The sequence below is a fragment of the Chiloscyllium plagiosum genome, chromosome 12 (genome assembly GCF_004010195.1).
Source record: "Chiloscyllium plagiosum isolate BGI_BamShark_2017 chromosome 12, ASM401019v2, whole genome shotgun sequence".
NCBI classification, from domain to species: domain Eukaryota; kingdom Metazoa; phylum Chordata; class Chondrichthyes; order Orectolobiformes; family Hemiscylliidae; genus Chiloscyllium; species Chiloscyllium plagiosum.
In genome coordinates this window covers 47,071,552-47,090,567 of record NC_057721.1, presented here as the reverse complement: position 1 = coordinate 47,090,567, position 19,016 = coordinate 47,071,552, and the positions used below count along the sequence as shown (strand labels likewise).

Here is a 19,016-nt window from a genome sequence, read left to right as displayed (position 1 = left end):
CCCCCACTCTGGCCTATCACCCTCACCTTGACCTCCTTCCACCGATCGCATTTCCAACGCCCCTCCCCCAAGTCCCTCCTCCCTGCCTTTTATCTTAGCCTGCTGGACACACTTTCCTCATTCCTGAAGAAGGGCTCATGCCCGAAACGTCGATCCTCCTGCTCCTTGGATGCTGCCTGACCTGCTGCGCTTTTCCAGCAACACATTTTCAGCTCTGATCTCCAGCATCTCTAATCTACATATGTCAAATATGCACTGTAATCCCTCAAAAACCAATATCTCTTTCATCAGATCGCCTGATGCGATCTGACCAAAACTCAACACTATGCTGGAAATAAGGGCTTAGATTTCATTAGCTTTTTTTTCAGGAACATAGGTACAGGAGTTTGTCATTCAGCCCATCAAGTTTACTCTATCAATTCCAACGATCATGGATGTTCAAACACTTCAAGACCTTTTACCCAGATGATCTCACTGATGATCAAAAATTTAAATCAACTACTACTACTCAAAGAATGAGCTGCCACAACTCTGGAATAGAGAATTCCAAGGATTCACAATACTCCAGGTAAAAGAAATTCTCACCTCCGCCTAAATGGCATCCCCTGTACTTTTAAAGTGTTGTCACAGTTCAAGACTCTCCAAAGAGGGGAAAATATCTTACTTTTATCCACCATGTCCATGCCTTTAAGCATTTTGTAAGTTTCAATGAGATCACCCCTCATTCTTCAAATTTCTCCAAAATATAGATCCAGTTTGGACTTGTCTCTCATCAGTGAGCCTGTCCTATTCCAGGGTCAGGTCTAGCAAACTTTTGTGGCAGTCCCACTATGTCAAAAATATCATTCCTGTTTTACAGGGACCAAAACTGCACACACTATTCCAGGGTGTGGTTTTTTTCTAGGCACGTATGTGATGGAAACATAACTTCATTACTCATGTGTTCAAATCCTCTTGCAATAAAAAGGTCAACATTCCATTAACTCCTTCCTAATAGCTGCTGAACCTCCATACTCATAGAGCCAAAGAGATATACAGCAGGGAAACAGACCCTTCAGTCCAACCTGTCCATACTGACCAGATATCCCAATCTAACTTTACATGCCAGCACCCAGCCCATATCCCTCCAAACCGTTCTTATTCATATACCCATCCAGATGCCTTTTAAACGTTACAATTATACTAGCCTCTACCACTTCCTCTGGCAGCTCATTCCATACACATACCACCCCTGTATGGAAAAATTGCCCCTTTAGTCTATTTTATATCTTTCTCCTCTCACCCTAAACCTATGCCCTCTAGTTCTGGACTCCCCCAACCCAGGGAAAAGATTTGCCTATTTATCCTATCCATGCCCCTCACCTTTTTATAAACTTCTATAAAAGGTCACCCCTCAGCCTCAGCCTATTCAGCCTCTCCCTATAGCTCAAATCCTCCAACCATGGCAACATCCTTATAAATCTTTTCTGAACCCTTTCAAGTTTCACAACATCTTTCCGATAGGAAGGAGACCAGAATTGCACACAATATTCCAACAGTGGCCTAACCAGCAACACTCCTGAGGACCTTGTGTAAGTGTGCAAGTCCTGCTAAGATTTGCTTTCCAGCTGCAACATGACCTCCCAACTCCTGTACTCAATACTCTGACCAATAAAGGAAAGCATACCAAATGCCGTCTTCACTATCCTATCTACCTGCGACTCCACTTTCAAGGAGCTATGAACCTGCGGTGCAAGGTCTCTTTGTTCAGCAACACTCCCTAGGACCTTACCATTAAGTGTACAAGTCCTGCTAAGATTTGCTTTTCCAAAATGCAGCACCTCACATTTATCTAAATTAAACTCCATCTGCCACTTCTCAGCCCATTGGCCCATCTGATCAAGATCCCGTTGTAATCGGAGGTAACCTTCTTTGCTGTCCACTACACCTCCAATGTTGGTGTCAGCCGCAAACTTATTAACTATATTTCTTATGCGGACATCCAAATCACTTATGTAAATGAAGAAAAGTAGTGGACCCAGCACCAATCTGTGTGGACTCCACTGGTCACCGGCTCCAATCTGAAAAAACAAACCTTCACCACCACCCTCTATCTTCTATCTTTGAGCCAGTTCTGTATGTTAGCCTTCAGTGACTGATACCTAAATCCCTTTGCAACCTCTTAACATTTAAGAAATACTCTGCACATTTTGACCCAACAGAAGGAATGGTGATATATTTCCAAGTCAGGATGGTGAGTGCTTGGATGGGAACTTGAAGGTGGTGTTCCCATAGATCTGCTGCCCTTGTTCTTTTACATGGAAGTGGTCATGGGTGTGGAAGGTGCTGAGGATCTTTGGTGTATGTCTGCAGTGCATCTTATAGATAGACACACTGCTGCTACTGAGCGATGGTGGTGGAGGAAGTGGATGCTTGTGATTGTTGTGCCAATCTAGCAGGCTACTTTGTCCTGGATGGGGTCAAGCTTCTTGAGTCTTGTTGGGGCTCTACTCATCTAGGCAAGTGAAGAGTATTCAATCACTGCTGACGTGTGCCTTGTAGATGGTGGACAGGCTTTGAGTCAGGTGGTGAGTTATTCACTGCAGTATTCCTAGCATCTGACCTACCCTTGTAATTAGTGTTTTTATGGGGAGTCCAGTTTAGTTTCTGATCAATGATAACCCCCAGGATGTTGACAGTGGAAGATTCAGTGATGGTAACACTGCTGAATGCCAAGGGGCAGTGGTTAGATTGTCTCTTACTGGAGATGATCATAGCCTGGCATTTGTGTGGCACAAATGTTACTTGCCACCTGTCAGCCCAAGCCTGGATATTGTCCAGTTATGACCATAAGACATAAGAGCAGAAATTAGGCCATTCAGCCTATTGAATCTGTGCCAATCAATCAGTCATGGCTTATAAGTTTTACAACCCCATTTCACGCTTTCTCCCTGTAACCCCTGATATTCAAGAACCTATATCAATCTTAAATACAATCCTCTGAACATGCAACCTTAGCCAGAATGCCCTCAGTTTCTTCATTTAGATCGTGAATGTAGAATGTGAAAAGTTGTGGTCTCAACACTGAGCCTTGCAGAACACCACTTGTCACTGGCTGCCATCCTGAGAAGGACTCTTATCCCCATTCTCTGCTCTCTCCAGACAGCCAAACATCTATCCAGGCTAGCACCTTGGCTCTAATATGACCTTTAGTTTACTCAGCAGCCCTCCTGTACGGCACCTTGTCAAAAGGCCTTCTTGAAGCCCAGGTTGATAACATTCATTGGCTCTCCTTGGTCTAACATGCTCGTTACTTCCCTCAAAGACCTCCCCTTGATGAAACCATGCTGACTTTATCCTATTTTACCATATGCTTCCAAGTATTCAGAAATCTCATCCTTCACAATGGATTCCAGGATCTTACCCATGACCAACGTTAGGCTAAAATCGCTCTGTTATTTTCCATCTTTTGCCTTACTTCTTTTTTAAACAGGGTTGTCACTTTAATATTTCCCAGAGAACTGGAAAATCTCCGATTCCTGAAAGATCACTACTAACACCTCCACTCTATTTTCAACTATCTCTTGTAGATCGCTGGGGTTATAATCCATCTGATTGCTCCACCTTTAGGCCGTTCAGTTTTTCTAGCGCATTCTCCTTGGTGATAACCATCATAAATCGGCTCTGCCCCCTCACTCTTGAATTTTTGGGATATTACTCATGTCTTCCACTAGGAGGACTGACACGAAGTAATCATTCAGTTCCTCAGTCATTTCCTTATTCCCCACTACCATCTCTCCAACGTTATTTTCCAGCAGCCCAATTTCACCTTTACCTCTCTTTTACCCTTTCTATATCTAAAGAAACTCTTAGTCTTCCTTTATACTACTGGCTCACTTACCATCACATTTAATCTTCTCCTTCCTTTTTATACGTTGCCTCTGTTGATCTTTGTTGGGCCGAGGACACTATTCTGAGGAACTCCTGTAGAGATGTCCTGAAGCTGAGATGATTGACGTCCAACGACCAAGCCCAAGACCATCTTCCAACATTTCAGGTTTGACTCCCAACCATTGGATATTGTTGCCCTCCCCCCATCCCCACGATACCCATTGATTCCAGTTTTACGAGGGTTCCTTAAAGCTACACTTGGTCAAATGCAGCCTTGATGTCAAGGGCAGTCACTCTCACCTCACGTCTGGAATTCAGCTCTTTTGTCAATGTTTGAACCAAAGCTGTAGTGTGGTCAGAAGCTGAGTGGCCCTAGCAGAACCTAAACTAGGCATCACTGAGCAGGTTATTGCTGAGCAGGTGTTGCTTGATAGCACTGTTTATGACACCTTCTATCACTTTATGATGATTGAGAGTGAACTGATGGATTTGTCCTGCTTTCCATGTACAGGACATACTTGGGCAATTTTCCACATTGTCAGGTTGATACCAGTGTTGTATCTGTACTGGTTAGACAGCAGTGTGTTAGACATCTGTACTAGTGCGACAAAGTCTGGAGCATAAATCTTCAGTACCACTGCCAGAATGTTGTCAAGGCTCTTAGCCTTCGCAATGTCCTCCACGTGGCATTAAGAAACAGTTGGAGTAAATCAAAAATTGGCTTAAGACTGGTATCAGTAATGCTAGGGACCACTGGAGGAGGCAAAGATGGATCATCTATTCAACACTTCTGGCTGAAGATTGCTGCAAAAAGCTGATGTGCTGGGCTCTTCCTTCATTGAGTGGGGATATTTATGCAGCCTCCTCCTCCAGTGATTTGTTTAATTATTCACCACCATTCACAACTGGATGTGGCAGGAATGTAGAGCTTAGATCAGATCAGTTGATTGTAGGATCACTTAGCTGTGTCTATCACTTGTTGTTTATGCTGTTTGGCATGCAAGTAGTCCTGTTTGGTGGCTTCACAAGATTGACATCTCATCCTCAAGTATGCCTGGTGCTGCTCCTGGCATGCCCTCCTGCCCTCTCCATTGAACCAGGGTTGATCTCCTGGCTTGATGGTAATAGTTCAGTGGGGGATATGTTGGGCTGAGAGGTTACATATTGTGTTGGAGTACAGTTGTGCTGCTGTTGATGGCCCACAACACCTTGTGGATGCCGTCTTGAGCTGCTAGATCTGTTTGAAGTCTGTCCCATTTAGCACGGTGATAGTGCCACACAACATGATGGAAGTTATTCTCAGTGTGAAGATGAGACTTAGTCTCCATAAGGACGGTGCAGTGGTCATGCTTATTGAAACTGTTATGGACAGATAAATCTGCAGCTTGCACATTGATAAGAATGAGGTCAGGTAGGTTTTCCCATCCTTGTTGGTTCCCTCACCACCTACCGTAGACCCAGCCTCACAGCTATGTCCTTTAGGACCCAACCAGCTCAAATCTGTACTACTGCTACTGAGCCATTCTTGGTGGTGGACATTGCAATCCCCCAACCCACAGTACATTTTCTGCCCTTCCCATCCTTAGTGCTTTCTCCAAGTATTCAACATGGAGTACCAAATCATCAGCTGAGGGAGGATGGTACATGGTAATCAAAAGAGGTTTCCTTGCCCACACTTAATTTCAAGCCACAAGACTTGTCAATGTTGAGGACTCCCAGAGCAACTCTCTCTCCTGATTGTATACCACTGTGCCACCACCTCTGCAGGGTCTGTCCTGCAGTTAAGACAGGACATATCCAGAGAGGTGATAGTGGTGTCTGGGACAGTGTCCGTAAGCTATGATTCCACGAGTCTGACTACATCAGGCTGTTGCTTGACTAGTCTGAGAGATACTCTCCCAACTTTGGCACTGGCCCTCAGATGTTAGTGAGGAGGATTTTGCAGGGTTGACAAGGCTGTTTCTTTCAGTCTTTTCTGGTGCCAAGGTCAACACCAGGTGATCCGACCAGTTTCGTTTCTTTGAGACTTCGTAGTGGTTGGTGCAACTGAGAGGGCAACCACATTGCTATGGGTCTGGAGTCACGTGTAGGCCAAACAAGGTGAGGCTGGCAGATTTCCTTCCCTGAAGGACATTATTAAATCAGATGGGCTTTTCCAATGATCAACAAATGATTTCATGCTGCTCAGTAGATTCTTAATTCCATATAAAGTCCAATACTTACTTTTATTTGTCAAGGCATTGAATAAGAGAGCAAGGAGGTTAAAACCGAGTTGTACATAATGCTAGTTAGACCTCAGTTACAGTATCGGACTGGCTGCCACAATATTAGAAAGATGTAATTGCTGTAGAGAACTTGCAAAGAGATTCACCAGTATATTGCCTGGGATGTAGCAACTCACCCGTGAAGAGACTAGGTAGCTTGAGGCTTTGTTTTAAAAAATAATTTATTATTAACAGTTGCTATAGTAGAACAAAAAAGGTAATCTAATTAATGTCTTTGATTTATACCAAGTTTCTTTGATTCTCGCCTCCACTCATACAAAGATAGACAGTCAATAGATAAGTCAAAAGAAGAATAATAGTTAGTAATCAGCTAGTTCAGTAAGCAGTCTTCAAGATCTGGGATATCAGAGACACATGGGATTGTATCTTGGTTTCTGAAAACACCAGTCAATGCAAATAGCTTCCAATAGGCTCTGAGGAATATTTACTTGATATTCACAACATATTCTATACTCTGAACTTGCAATGAATTAATGGCTGGATTTGTAAATAGGGAGCAATCAAATTTCCTTCCTGTAGCTTTGACAGCCAAAATCCGTCTGGGGGGGAAAAAAAAATACAGTTCAATCTTTGGTTTCTCTTTATTTATTTCTCAGCATTTTAGTTAGTTTAGGCTAGGATTGTTTAGTTAGAGCAGAGAAGGCAGAGGGGGGAATCCAACTGAACCATACAAAATTATGAGGATCATAAACAGGATGAACATTTCTCCTTAATTGAGTGGTCAGAAATTAGGGGCATAGATTTAAGATAAGGGGCAGGAGGTTTAAGGGGGATTTAAAGAAGTTTTGTTTTGACCCAGAAGGTGACCCTACAGGCCAAATGCTGGAAAAGAGAAAAAATGCAAGCATGCTGGTCAGAAAGTCCTCTTTTCATGCTGTAACTCTTGTTTCCTCAGTCTTAAAATTATGGAGTATTTTGGCTGAAACAGTCAACAGTAATGGCAAAGTGAATGAACCCAAAACCATAAGACACCAATCTAGTTACCAAACTGAACCAAAACACAAATACTGCTGAACAACAAATTGATCATGTCGTCAAAGATTTTCATATTGCATCCATTAGGCCAAAAAGAATGCCACATTTCAAAAGTGAGAAATAATTTATACTGCATGAGAAAAAGGTGCCAATTATTGGCCAGTCGATTGATTGGTTGCGACATTATCATGGAGAATGCTCCAGGGAACAGGATTCCTCATATGTTTGCTTATTTCATAAAAAGGCACCATGTTGTGACATCTTTCTTTGCTGCAGGAAACATTGAGCCTATGACAGAGTATTCATTGCAGTTTAGGATAATGGAAGATAATTTTGAGAGCTTGACAGAGAAGTGAATTCAAGAAAATGTTTTCCCTTGTGGAGGAATCTAGAAACTAGTGGATACAGTTTCAGAATAAAGTGGTTGCCTATATAAGATGGTGTTTAGGAGTACTTCTCAGAGGATTTAAAACCTTTGGATTTTATTTCCCTCCAGAAAGCCATTACTAAGTATGTTTAATGGTTGAAGGGAAACAGATGATTTTTGATCAACAAGGCAGTCAAGAGTTATGTAATGGCAAGCACTATATTGGAGAGTCAAGGACACAGATCAAAACAGCCATTACTTCACAGAACAAGACAGTGGGCTCATGGGAACATGTGGAACTCCTGGTCATTTTTTTTTTAAAAAAAGAATGTTCTTGTGCATCTCTTCCTCTCAAAACATTTCAGTATTGCAAACAGGACTATTCCTTTACTGATTCACTTGTCTGTTCAGACACCTTAAAACATCCCAATCCCATTGCCACACAAATAGGGAGGAGGTGGTGTAATAATAATGAAGCTGGACTATATCCAGAGGGTCAGGTCAAATATTTCATGACAGGAATTCAAATTCCATCACAGCAGATAAAATTTGAACAGAAGGCAAATATTGCGGATGTTGGAAATCTGAAACAAACACAGAATATTGGAAAAACTGACAGAAATAGAGTTAGCGTTTTGAATCTCACTCAAAATTGAGATTTTGAAGTCAATTTATAAAACTGGAATTAAATGAGAATCTAATAGTGACCACAAAACAATGAATGATTGTTGTTAAACAAATCAAGCTCACAGATGACCTTTAGGGAAGTAAATCTAAAGTCTGACCAATAAGATTCCAGACTTGCGTATTTCTTATTCTACCATTACCTTCAAGCCTGGGATCAACCTTGGTTCAAAGAAAAGGAGAGTAGGAAAACATGCTAGAGTAGGAGCAGAACCTGGCATACATAAAAATTAAGGGTCAACTTGGTGAAGCTCCAAATGCAGGACTACTTATGTCAAACACCACAGCAGCATGAGAGAGACAGATCCAAGTAATCCCACACAATCAACAGATCCGGTCCAAGCTCTGCAGTTGTACCACATGCAGCCATAACTGGAAACTGGAAATAATTAAAATATTCAACTGGAGAAGGATAGTCATAAATACCCCACACTCTCAACTATGTGGATACCCAGGACATCAGTGCAAAAAGACACAGAAAATAATTGCAAAAGCATTAACTGTCAGAGTTGCCAAGTGAAAGATCCATTGTGACCTCTTCATGTGGACCCCAGAGTTGCCAATCTTCATCCAATTTGATTCACTCCTTGGGATATTAAGAAATGGCTGAAGGCTGTGTTCTGTAAAAGCTCTCGGCCCCTGCCAACATTCTGACATTAGCATTTAAGACTTGTTTTCCAAAATTAGCTGCAACCCTAGTCAAGCTGTTCCAGTGTAATTGCAACTCTGCATTCAAGGAGCAGGAGAATCGACATTCGGGCATAAGCCCAAAGTGTGATTCTCCTGCTCCCCAGATTCTGCCTGACCTGCTGTTCTTTTCCAGCACTGCACTGGCGACTCTGATCTTCAGCATCTGCAGCCCTCACTTTCTCCTAGCTGCAACTCTAGCATCCACAAAGCAATGTGGAAAATTGCCCAAGAATGTGCTGGACACAGAGGACTACTACATCCCCTATCAATCTACTCTCAATCAGCAAAGTGGTAGATTGAGTTGTCAACAGTGCTGTCAAGAAGCACTGGCTCATTACACCCTTAATTCAAACACAGGCAAAAACACAGAGCCTGAGGCCCGGTGAAAGTTAGGGCCTTGGACATCAAGGCTACACTTGGCTGAATACAGCAGCAAGGATCCCTTGCAATACTGGAATCAGTGAGAAGTAGGGAAATGCTCTGTTGGTTAGAGTCATACCTGGTACAAATGGAGATGGAAAGGTGGTTGGAGGTCAGTTATCTCAGCTCCATGACATCTCTGCAGGACTTGCTCAAAGTAATTTCCTATGCCCAACCACTTTCAGGTGCAATGATCTTCACTATCATAAAAAAAGGTAGAAGTGGCAATGTTCATTGATAATTGCACATGTTCAGTTCCATCTGTGACTCCTCAGATACTGAAGTATCTGAGGTGAAAACTCAAAACTAGAACAGTTGTCAGCTTTGAATTACTCAGAATCATATAGTACAGAAGAGGCCCTTCAGCACATTAACCTCTACCACCAAAAACCTACCACTAGTCCCACTTTCCTTCACTAGGTCCAGTCTTGAATATTAATAACATTAAAAAGTACTTGGATAAGTACTTTAAAAAGGTTGATGTTTCTCACCTCAACTACCCTCCCAGGCAGTGCATTCCAGAATTCCATCACCTTCTGGGTAAAACAAATCCTCTTCAAATCCCCTCTAAACCTCCTGCCCTTTGCCTTCAAATTAATCTCCCTTATTATTGACCCCTCAACTAACAGCTGCTTTCTATCCAACCCTCTCATGTCCCTCAAGATCTTATATAGCTCAATCAGGTCCACTCCTCAGCCTTCTCTTCTCCAAAGAAAACAACCAGAGCTTATCCAACCTCGAGCTGAAATGCCCCATCCCAGGTAACTTCCTGGTGAACCCCCTTTGCGGCCATTCCAGGGCAATCACTGCCTTTTTAAAGCACAGCATCCAGAACTGAACACCATATTCCAGTTATGGCATAACCAAGGTCAGTACAGCTCCAACATAAATATTCTCAGATGTCATTAGCCATAGTTTATCTTTCAGATTTGACGTTCATTTCAGAATCATGGAGAACAAAACATGTTGAAATCTGCTGTTGATAATTTCAGGATTTTGTTTACATAAAAAAAAAAGTTCTGGCTCATTTCTTGTTATACAGAGCAAGGTATTGCAGCTAATAGACAATAGGTGCAGGAGTAGGCCATTCTGCCCTTCGAGCCTGCACCACCATTCAATATGATCATGGCTGATCATTCCTAATCAGTATCCTGTTTCTGCCTTATCTCCATAACCCTTGATGCCACTAGCTTTGAGAGCTCTATCCAACTCTTTCTTAAATGAATCCAGAGACTGGGCCTCCACTGCCCTCTGGGGCAGAGCATTCCACATCCCCTCTCGGTCTTCTAAACTCAAGGGTATACAAGCCCAGTCGCTCCAGTCTTTCAGCGTAAGGTAGTCCCGCCATTCCAGGAATTGACTTCGTGAACCTACGCTGCACTCCCTCAATAGTCAGAATGTCTTTCCTCAAATTTGGAGACCAGAACTGCACACAGTACTCCAGGTGTGGTCTCACCAGGGTCCTGTACAGCTACAGAAGAACCTCTTGTTTTGAAGGCCAGCATGCTATTAGTCTTCTTCACTACCTGCTGTACCTGCATGCTTACCCTCATTGACTGGTGTACAAGAACTGAAAATGTGTTGCTGGAAAAGCGCAGCAGGTCAGGCAGCATCCAAGGAGCAGGAGAATAGACGTTTCGGGCATGAGCCCTTCGTCAGGAAATAGGAATGGTGTACAAGAACACCCAGAACTCTTTGTACTGCCCCTTTATCTAAATTAATTCCACTTAGGTAGGAATCTGCCTTCCTGTTCTTGCCACCAAAGTGGCAAGCACAACAACATTACAAATTCAGATCTAATATGTATCTTTTTAGTTATAGTGCATTAGATTGAGGGGACAGTTCTTGTTTTATTGCAGTTGACTGACTCAACTTCATAGTTTGCCACTTTATGTGGCTGAATCTAAATTCTGCTCTTTATGAAAGATGACTTAAAAGTACATAAAACCATTAGAAATAGGAGTGGAAGTAAGGCCATTCAGTCCATCGAGTCCACTCCACATCCAATCACGGCTGATGGGCATTTCAATGTACTTACCTGCACTCTCCCTGTATGCCTTAATTCCTTGATAAATTCTTAATCTTGCAATCTGTGCCTTGAAGACATTTAATGTCCCAGCCTCCAATGCGCTCTGTGGCAGTGAATTCCACAGGCCCACCATTCTCTGCGTGAAGAAATGACTCCTAATTTTCATTTTAAAGTGACCCCCTCTATTCTAAGGCTGTGCCCACGAGTCCTAGTATCCCATCTAATGGAAACAATTTCCCAGCATTCACCCTTTCTAAGCCATGCATGATCTTGTAAGTTTCTATTAGATCTCCCCTCAACCTTCTGAATGCTAACGAATACAATCCCAGGTTCCTTAGTTGTTCATCATATGTTAGGCCTACCATTCCAGGGATCATCCTTGTGAATCTCCACTAGACACCCTCCAGTGCCAGTATGCTCTTCCGAAGGTGAGGGGCCCAAAACTGGACACAGTATTCTAAATGGGGCCTAACCAGAGCTTTATAAAGTCTCAGTAGCACATCACTGCATTTATATTTAGAATACTAAACTGGGCCAAGGCCAATTATATCAAAATTAGGCAGGAGCTCGGAAATGTGGATTGGACACAACTATTTGAAGGAAGTCCACATTTGATACGTGGGAGGCTTTCAAAGATAGGTTAAAGATAGTGCAGGATAGGCATGTCCCGTCGAAGGCAAAGAAAGGGAAGGGCAAGATTCGTGAACCGTGGATGACAGGAGAACTTGTACGACTAGCCAAGAGGAAAAGGGAAGCATACATAAGGTCTAGGCAGCTAAAAACAGAACAGGCCCTGGAGGAATATCGGAAGAGTAGGACAAGTCTTAAACAAGGAATCAAGTGGGCTAAAAAGGGGTAATGAAATAGCTTTAGCAAGCAGAATTAAAGGAGAATCCCAAAGCATTTTATTCTTATAGAAGAAGCAAGCGGATAACTAGAGAAAGGATTGGTCCATCAAAGGATAATGAAGGAAGGCGGTGTGTTGAACCTGAGAGAATGGGTGAGATTCTGAATGATTACTTTGCATCAGTGTTCACTGTGGAGAGCAACATGAAGAACCTTTGAGATTAGAGATAGAAGTCTGATTAGTCTGGATCACATTGGCATAAGTAGGGAGGATGTGTTGGGTAGGCTAGAGGTTATTAAGGTGGACAAATCCCCAGGACCTAATGGGATCTATCCTAGGTTGCTGAGGGAGGCGAGAGAGGAAAATAGCTGGGGCCCTGACAGATATCTTTGTGGCATCGTTAAGTACAGGGGAGGTGCCGGAGGATTAGAAGGTTGCTCATGTTGTTCCCCTGTACAAGGAGGGTAATAGGGATATTCCGGGTAACGTCAGACCAGTCAGCCTGACGTCAGTGGTGGGAAAGTTGCTGGAGAGGGTACCGGGGGATAGGATTTTTTATATTTAGAAAAGAATTGGCTTATCAGTGATAGGCAACATGGTTTAGTGTGGGGGAGATCATGCCTTACCAACTTAATAGAGTTCTTCGAGAAAGTGACCAAGTTGATAGATAAAGAAAGGGCTGTTGATGTCATATACATGGACTTTAGTAAGGCATTTGATAAGGTTCCCCATGGTAGACTAATGGAGAAAGTGAAGCCACATGGTGCACAGGGTGTTCTAGCTAGGTGGATAAAGAACTGGTTGAACAACAGGAGACAGAGTAGTAGTTGAAGGGAGTTTCTCAAAATGGAGACCAGTGGTGTTCCACAGGGATCAGTGTTTGGGACCACTCTTGTTTGTGATATACAAATGATCTGGAAGAGGGCACTGTTGGTATGATCAGCAAGTTTGCAGATGACACGAAGATTGGTGGAGTAGCAGAAAACATAAGGGACTGTCAAAGAATATAGGAGGATATAGATAGACTGGAAAGTTGGGTGGAAAGTGGCAGATGGAGTTCAATCCAGACAAATACATGAAGTGATGCATTTAGGCAAGACTAATTCTAGGGCGAACTATACAATGAATGGAAGAACCTTGGGAAAAGTTGATGGGCAGAGAGATCTGAGAGTGCAGGTCCACTGTACCCTGAAGGTTGCTGCACAGGTGGATAGAGTGGTCAAGAAGGCATATAGTATACTTGCCTTCATTGGACAGGGTATTGAGTATAAGAGCTTGCAAGTCATGTTAAAATTGTACAGGACGTTGGTTCAGCCACATTTGGAACACTGTGCAGAGTTCTGGTCACCACATTACCAAAAGGATGTGGACGCTTTGGAGAGGGTGCAGAGAAAGTTTATGAGGATGTTGCCTGGTATGGGAGAGGTTGAGTAGGTTAGGTTTGTTTTCATTAGAAAAAAAGGAGATTGAGAGGCGACCCGATTGAGGTTTACAAAATCATGAAGGGTATAGACAGGGTGGATAGAGACAAGCTTTTTCCCAGGGTGAAGAATTCCATAACAAGAGGTCACGCTTTCAAGTTGAAAGGTGGAAAGTTTGAGGGGGATACACGCGGCAAGTACTTCACACAGAGGTGGTGGGCATCTGCAATGCGTTGCCAGCAGAGGTGGTAGAGGCAGGCATGGTAGATTCATTTAAGATGCGTCGGGACAGATGCAGGAGTAGGTGGGGAGCAGAGGGATACAGATACTTAGGAATTGACTGACAGGTTTAGACAATACATTTGGACTGGCTCAGGCTTGGAGGGCAGCAACTTTTCTTTGTTATATTCTAACCCTCTTGAAATAAATGACAACATTACATTTGCTTTCTTAACCATGGACTCAATCTGCAAGTTAACATTTAGAGAATCCCGTACTAGCACTCCCAGATCCCTTTGTAATTTGGCTTTATGAATTTTCTCACCGTTTATAAATTGTCCATGCCTGTGTTGTTTTTTCCAAAGTGCAAGACCTCACATTTGCTCACATTGAATTTCATTAGCCATTTCTTGGACCATTCCCCTAAATTGTCTAAATCTTTCTGTAGCCTCTCCATCTCCTCAGAACTACCTGTCTGACCACCTAACTTCGTATCATCGGTGAACTTCGCCAGAATGCGCCCAGTCTCTTCATCTAGATCATTTATATATAAAGTGAACAGTTGCGGCCCCAAAACCGAACCACTTGTCGCTGGCTGCCATTCCGAAAAATAACCTTTTATCACAACCCTCTGCCTTCTGTCAGACAGCCAATCCTCCATCCATGCCAGCAGCTTACCTCAAACACCATGGGCCCTCACCTTACTCAACAGCCTCCCGTGAAGCACCTTATTAAAGGCCTTTTGGAAGTCTAGGTAGATAACTTCCACTGAGTTTCCCCGATCTAACCTACTTGTTACCTCTTCAAAAGAATTAACTGATTAAGATTAGATGATGACTTAGTGTGGAAACAGGCCCTTCGGCCCAACAAGTCCACACCGGCCCTCCGAAGAGCAACCCACCTAGACCCATTCCCCTACACATTTACCCCTTCACCTAACACTACAAGCAATTTAGCATGGCCAATTCACATAACCTGCACATTTTTGGACTGTGGGAGGAAACTGGAGCACCCGGAGGAAACCCACGCAGACAGTTGCCTGAGGTGGGAATTGAACCCGGGTCTCTGGCGCTGTGAGGCAGCAGTGCTAACCACTGTGCCACCATGCCGCCCTAAAGTCTGTTGTATAAGCTATCTATAATTATTGATTCACACAAGGAAGAAATAAATAGGTGTTACTGCAAAAATCATGGGTGACTTAAATTTGCATGCAGGCTGGCAGAATCAGATTGATAATTGCAATCTGGAAAATTAGTTAATAGGATGTATGGGACAATTTCTTAGAGAAATTCATTTTACAGCTAATCATGGAGCAAGGTATTCCAAACCTAGTAATGAAAAATACAGAATTAAATCCAGAGGTTAAAAAGTAACTTCAATAAATTAGAACAGGATTGAATTTCACATTCAGTTTGGGATAGAAGCCATGCATTCGTGTTTTAAGTCTAATAAATAAAAGTTAATATCAATTATAATGGAGAAGCCTCTATTTCAAATAGTGGAATATAAAAGAAGGGAGGTTTTGCTCAAACCATGCAAAAAACTAGTCAGTTCACAGCTGCAGTATTATGAATAGTTCTGGGCCCACTATCTAGGGAAAGATCTTGTGGCATTGGAACCAGTCCAGAGAAGGTTCACTGAACTGATCCCACATTGAGGGACTGTCTTTGTAGGGGAGGTCAAATAGATTGGGTCTGTATTCATTGGAACTTAGAAGAATGAGAGGCAGCTTATTGAAACATACACGATGTTTAGATTATTTGGCAGGGTAGAGGCATAAAAAGGTGCTTTCCCTTCTGGGACAGTCTTGGACTAATAGGGAATTCTCAGAATAAGGGGCTAGACATTGAAGACAGGAGGAATTTTTAAACTCCCCCCTCCCCCCCCCTCCCACAAATAAAAAGGCTGATCCAATGATCAGCTCCAAATCCAGTGACTCTCTATGAGGAGTGTACATTGCAGCAGACAGGATCTGGTTCCAACATGATATCACAATCAAAGGGCAGCCCTACTTATTGGACAGTCAAATAAATAGGCATGTAGAAGCAAGAAAATAAAAAAATGTATTTTTTTTTTAGAAAGGTGAATACTTTTTGGAATGTTCATTTAAGTTTTAATGAAAATCAGTCATGGAAAGATAATTTTTGATAAAAGAGATAACTTGGCCTATCTTAGTTTATTCATCATTCTACAGTCCCCTTTGCTACATCCAATTTCTATTTTCAAGTCACTGCCAGGTTCTTGCCTTCGCTGCTTTCTCCAAGAATCGATTTGGAGATAAAAAGTTTCCACGTGCAGAACATTCCAATAAAAGATTACTTGTTTTTCATTAGTTTGAAGCCATTAAAGCGACCAAGTCCTATGCTTTCACTTTTATTTGAAATAGTATTCTTGATTTATTTTCTCACTGTCTTCCTCATATCTTAAAACTGGATACATCATTCAAAAGTATAATCTGATCAAAATTCAAGTTTTACTCCTTTTGACTAGTCTTGTTTTTGCAGAATAAACAAAAAAAATCACAACTTCAGGAGTGCATGACTAAAAATGCCACAAATCCATAATAAAAATGTAACTAAACATTGCGATTATTTTTGTACACCAGTTTGCAGGATTCCTTCCCCAAGAACTGAAGTTGTTTGTAGTTTTATACAAACCAGTTAGAAACATCCAGTGTATCGAGGGACAATTTTACAGAAATAAGAGAATATTCCGATTTAAACAATACAACAGCATCAATTTTAGAATGCAAAGAGTTACAGCATCTAGTTTATACTGTGACATTGGATACCTGTTCCTCATTCCAGTCCCATTCCCACAGGTCCCACCTACAATCGTCTGCAGAGAAGGTAATGCTGAACGGCTCAGCTGCTGCCGACTCGGACCCCGCCGTCCACCAGGCATGGCATGGGCCAACGGTTTCAAGCACTGGTGCAGTCTGCCCCAAGCTGATACTTTGTGCTCTGCAACAAAACAAGTAACACAGTCAGTAGATAGCAAATTCCCCCACCCACTTTGGAGAAATCCAACAACTAAAACATAAAATAATGAAAATCTGTTCAAGTGTCGTCATCCATATTTCTGCAGCAGCTGCACAAGTTAGTAATGAAAGCTCCAGTAAATTTAGAAAAGACCTCAACTTAGTCAAGTATCTTGAATTAGAAAAACAAAACTGAACCATACAACAGAGAGAACATATTGATAATGCTCAGTAGATCAAGCAGTATCACTTCTGATAAACAACGTCAACAGCCTCAATAAATATTTTGGTGGTCACATATTGTTTGACCAACATTAGAGATTTAAATTTCACATTTCCAAAGCTTGCACCATGTACGTTTTACATTCACTTTCTATCTTTCACTCCAACATTGTTTTGCATATATGGAGAATCAGAACGTTAGCGATTTTTGAGAAGATTTGTAGCTCAGGTTGATGTTAGCACGCTGAGCTGGAAGGTTTGTTTTCAGATGTTTCGTCACCATACTAGATAACATCAGCGAGAGTCTCCAGTGAAGCCATTAGTGGTATGTCCCGCCTCGCTATTTATAGGTCTTGGTTTCTTAATGTGGGTGATGTCATTTCAGATTCTGTTTTCCAAGGGAGGGTAGATAGGATCTAAATCGATGTCTTTGTTGATGGAGTGAGGATGTTAACCTAGTATGGTGACAAAACGTCCGAAAACAAACCTTCTAGCTCAGCAAGCTAACTTACATACCGAACAGAGTGTGTTCAACATATTGTTACAATCATGGACCAGACTATTCATGTGTTATGATCTAGATCCAGCAAACTTAGCAAATTTCAATTTTGAACCAACAACAATAGACTTTATTACACATCACTGGATGAGTAAATACTCTGCAATACAATGTATAGTTTATATTAGATTTAACACAATATAAATATGGGTAATAGACTGAACAAACATCCCACAGAATACTATCAAACAGCAAATGCAATCAAAGTGGATTCCTTAGTAATTTCCCTCTAGACATTAATGACATGATAGGGCAAATCTCATTAAATTGCACAAGAGATTACAATTTTTTTTCACTTCTACCAATGTGGCTTTGGAAATACCCTCTAAGAGTTACTCCATCTCAGACTGCACCAATGATTGCTCCAGTTCTGATCGATCATCTTCCTTTCCATGTTCCACGTGGGCATAAGTCTTAGATGACAACTAATGACACTGAGCCAGTCCTTCCCCTGGGTTCTCTACGCACTACTGCCACTCCCTCCAAGTGTTAACTGCATCAAGTAGATACTGTGTGGGGGTTTTTCAATCACCATCTGCACTGTGCTGAACCACTGATAGTCACAGACTTCCTTCAATGGATCCTAGGATATTTCCAGAGGCTGGATGCCACCACTGAGCTGCTTCATTCCTAGAGTTCTTCCTGAGTTCTAACACCATAGGCCTATTCAATTGCTGGTCTGTTGCCTTTGCCAAATGACCTCAGAACTGCTCTTCTGTGGCCCCTGAATTGCCTTAAGTAAACTACTGAAAACTTTGCAATTCCCACCCCTATTTCTAGGCAGAATTGAAAATGACAAATACCTCAGAACAAAATGTAGCAATCTCTAAAACTCGGTTCCTTAAATGTTACGATTTTCAGAGTGTGCTGGCCTTACAGCATTAATTGCATTAAAAATCACAATACTTACACATGCAATAAAAACGTGATGCAAAGAGAAGAAAATCTAATATAAAATAAGAATTTTATTTAAATAACAATAGACAGTTTTCAACACCAATCAAAACAAGATGCCTCTTTTAAACCACTTACTTTGACTACATGGCTTCATGAAACATTTTTGAATGGACAGCAGGCTTTGCTTGGGTTTTGAAATTCCAACAAACAATCCCACAATAAATTTGAACAGAATCTGCTAAATACATCACTGTTACTAATGCATTTCAACATAAAAAGTAGAAACACTGGAAAGTATTAATACAAGATAGTTACTTATAAATGCAACAAATACGAAGGAGAAATCTCTTTAAATCAGTGTGGTACAGAGTACCAAAGGAAGCAGTTGTGAAAAAAATAATTCAAATGCTTCCAAAAAGAAAAGTAGATGACTAAATGATATAAAGTCATGCTGAAAAGCCAACAGAGTCACAGAGGTCTACAACACAGGAAGAGGCCCTTCATTCCATTGAGCCTGCGCCTGTGCCTGTCAAAAACAACTTAGTTATATT

General features: G+C 41.9%; 1 protein-coding gene across 4 annotated transcripts in view; it reads right to left on the bottom strand.

Moving 5' to 3' along the window:
• Positions 1 to 19,016, bottom strand: part of tmem39a (transmembrane protein 39A) — a 76,262-nt gene that overhangs the window by 23,325 nt on the left and 33,921 nt on the right. For 3 of the 4 annotated variants that reach the window (XM_043700964.1, XM_043700965.1, XM_043700966.1), the window contains exon 3: positions 16,599 to 16,770. In XM_043700964.1, coding sequence (XP_043556899.1) covers positions 16,599 to 16,711 — 113 coding nt within the window. In that variant the 5' untranslated portion in view covers positions 16,712 to 16,770. Of the gene's footprint in view, positions 1 to 16,598; positions 16,771 to 19,016 lie in introns of those variants that run through there. The other variant, XM_043700967.1, reaches the window with a different exon arrangement.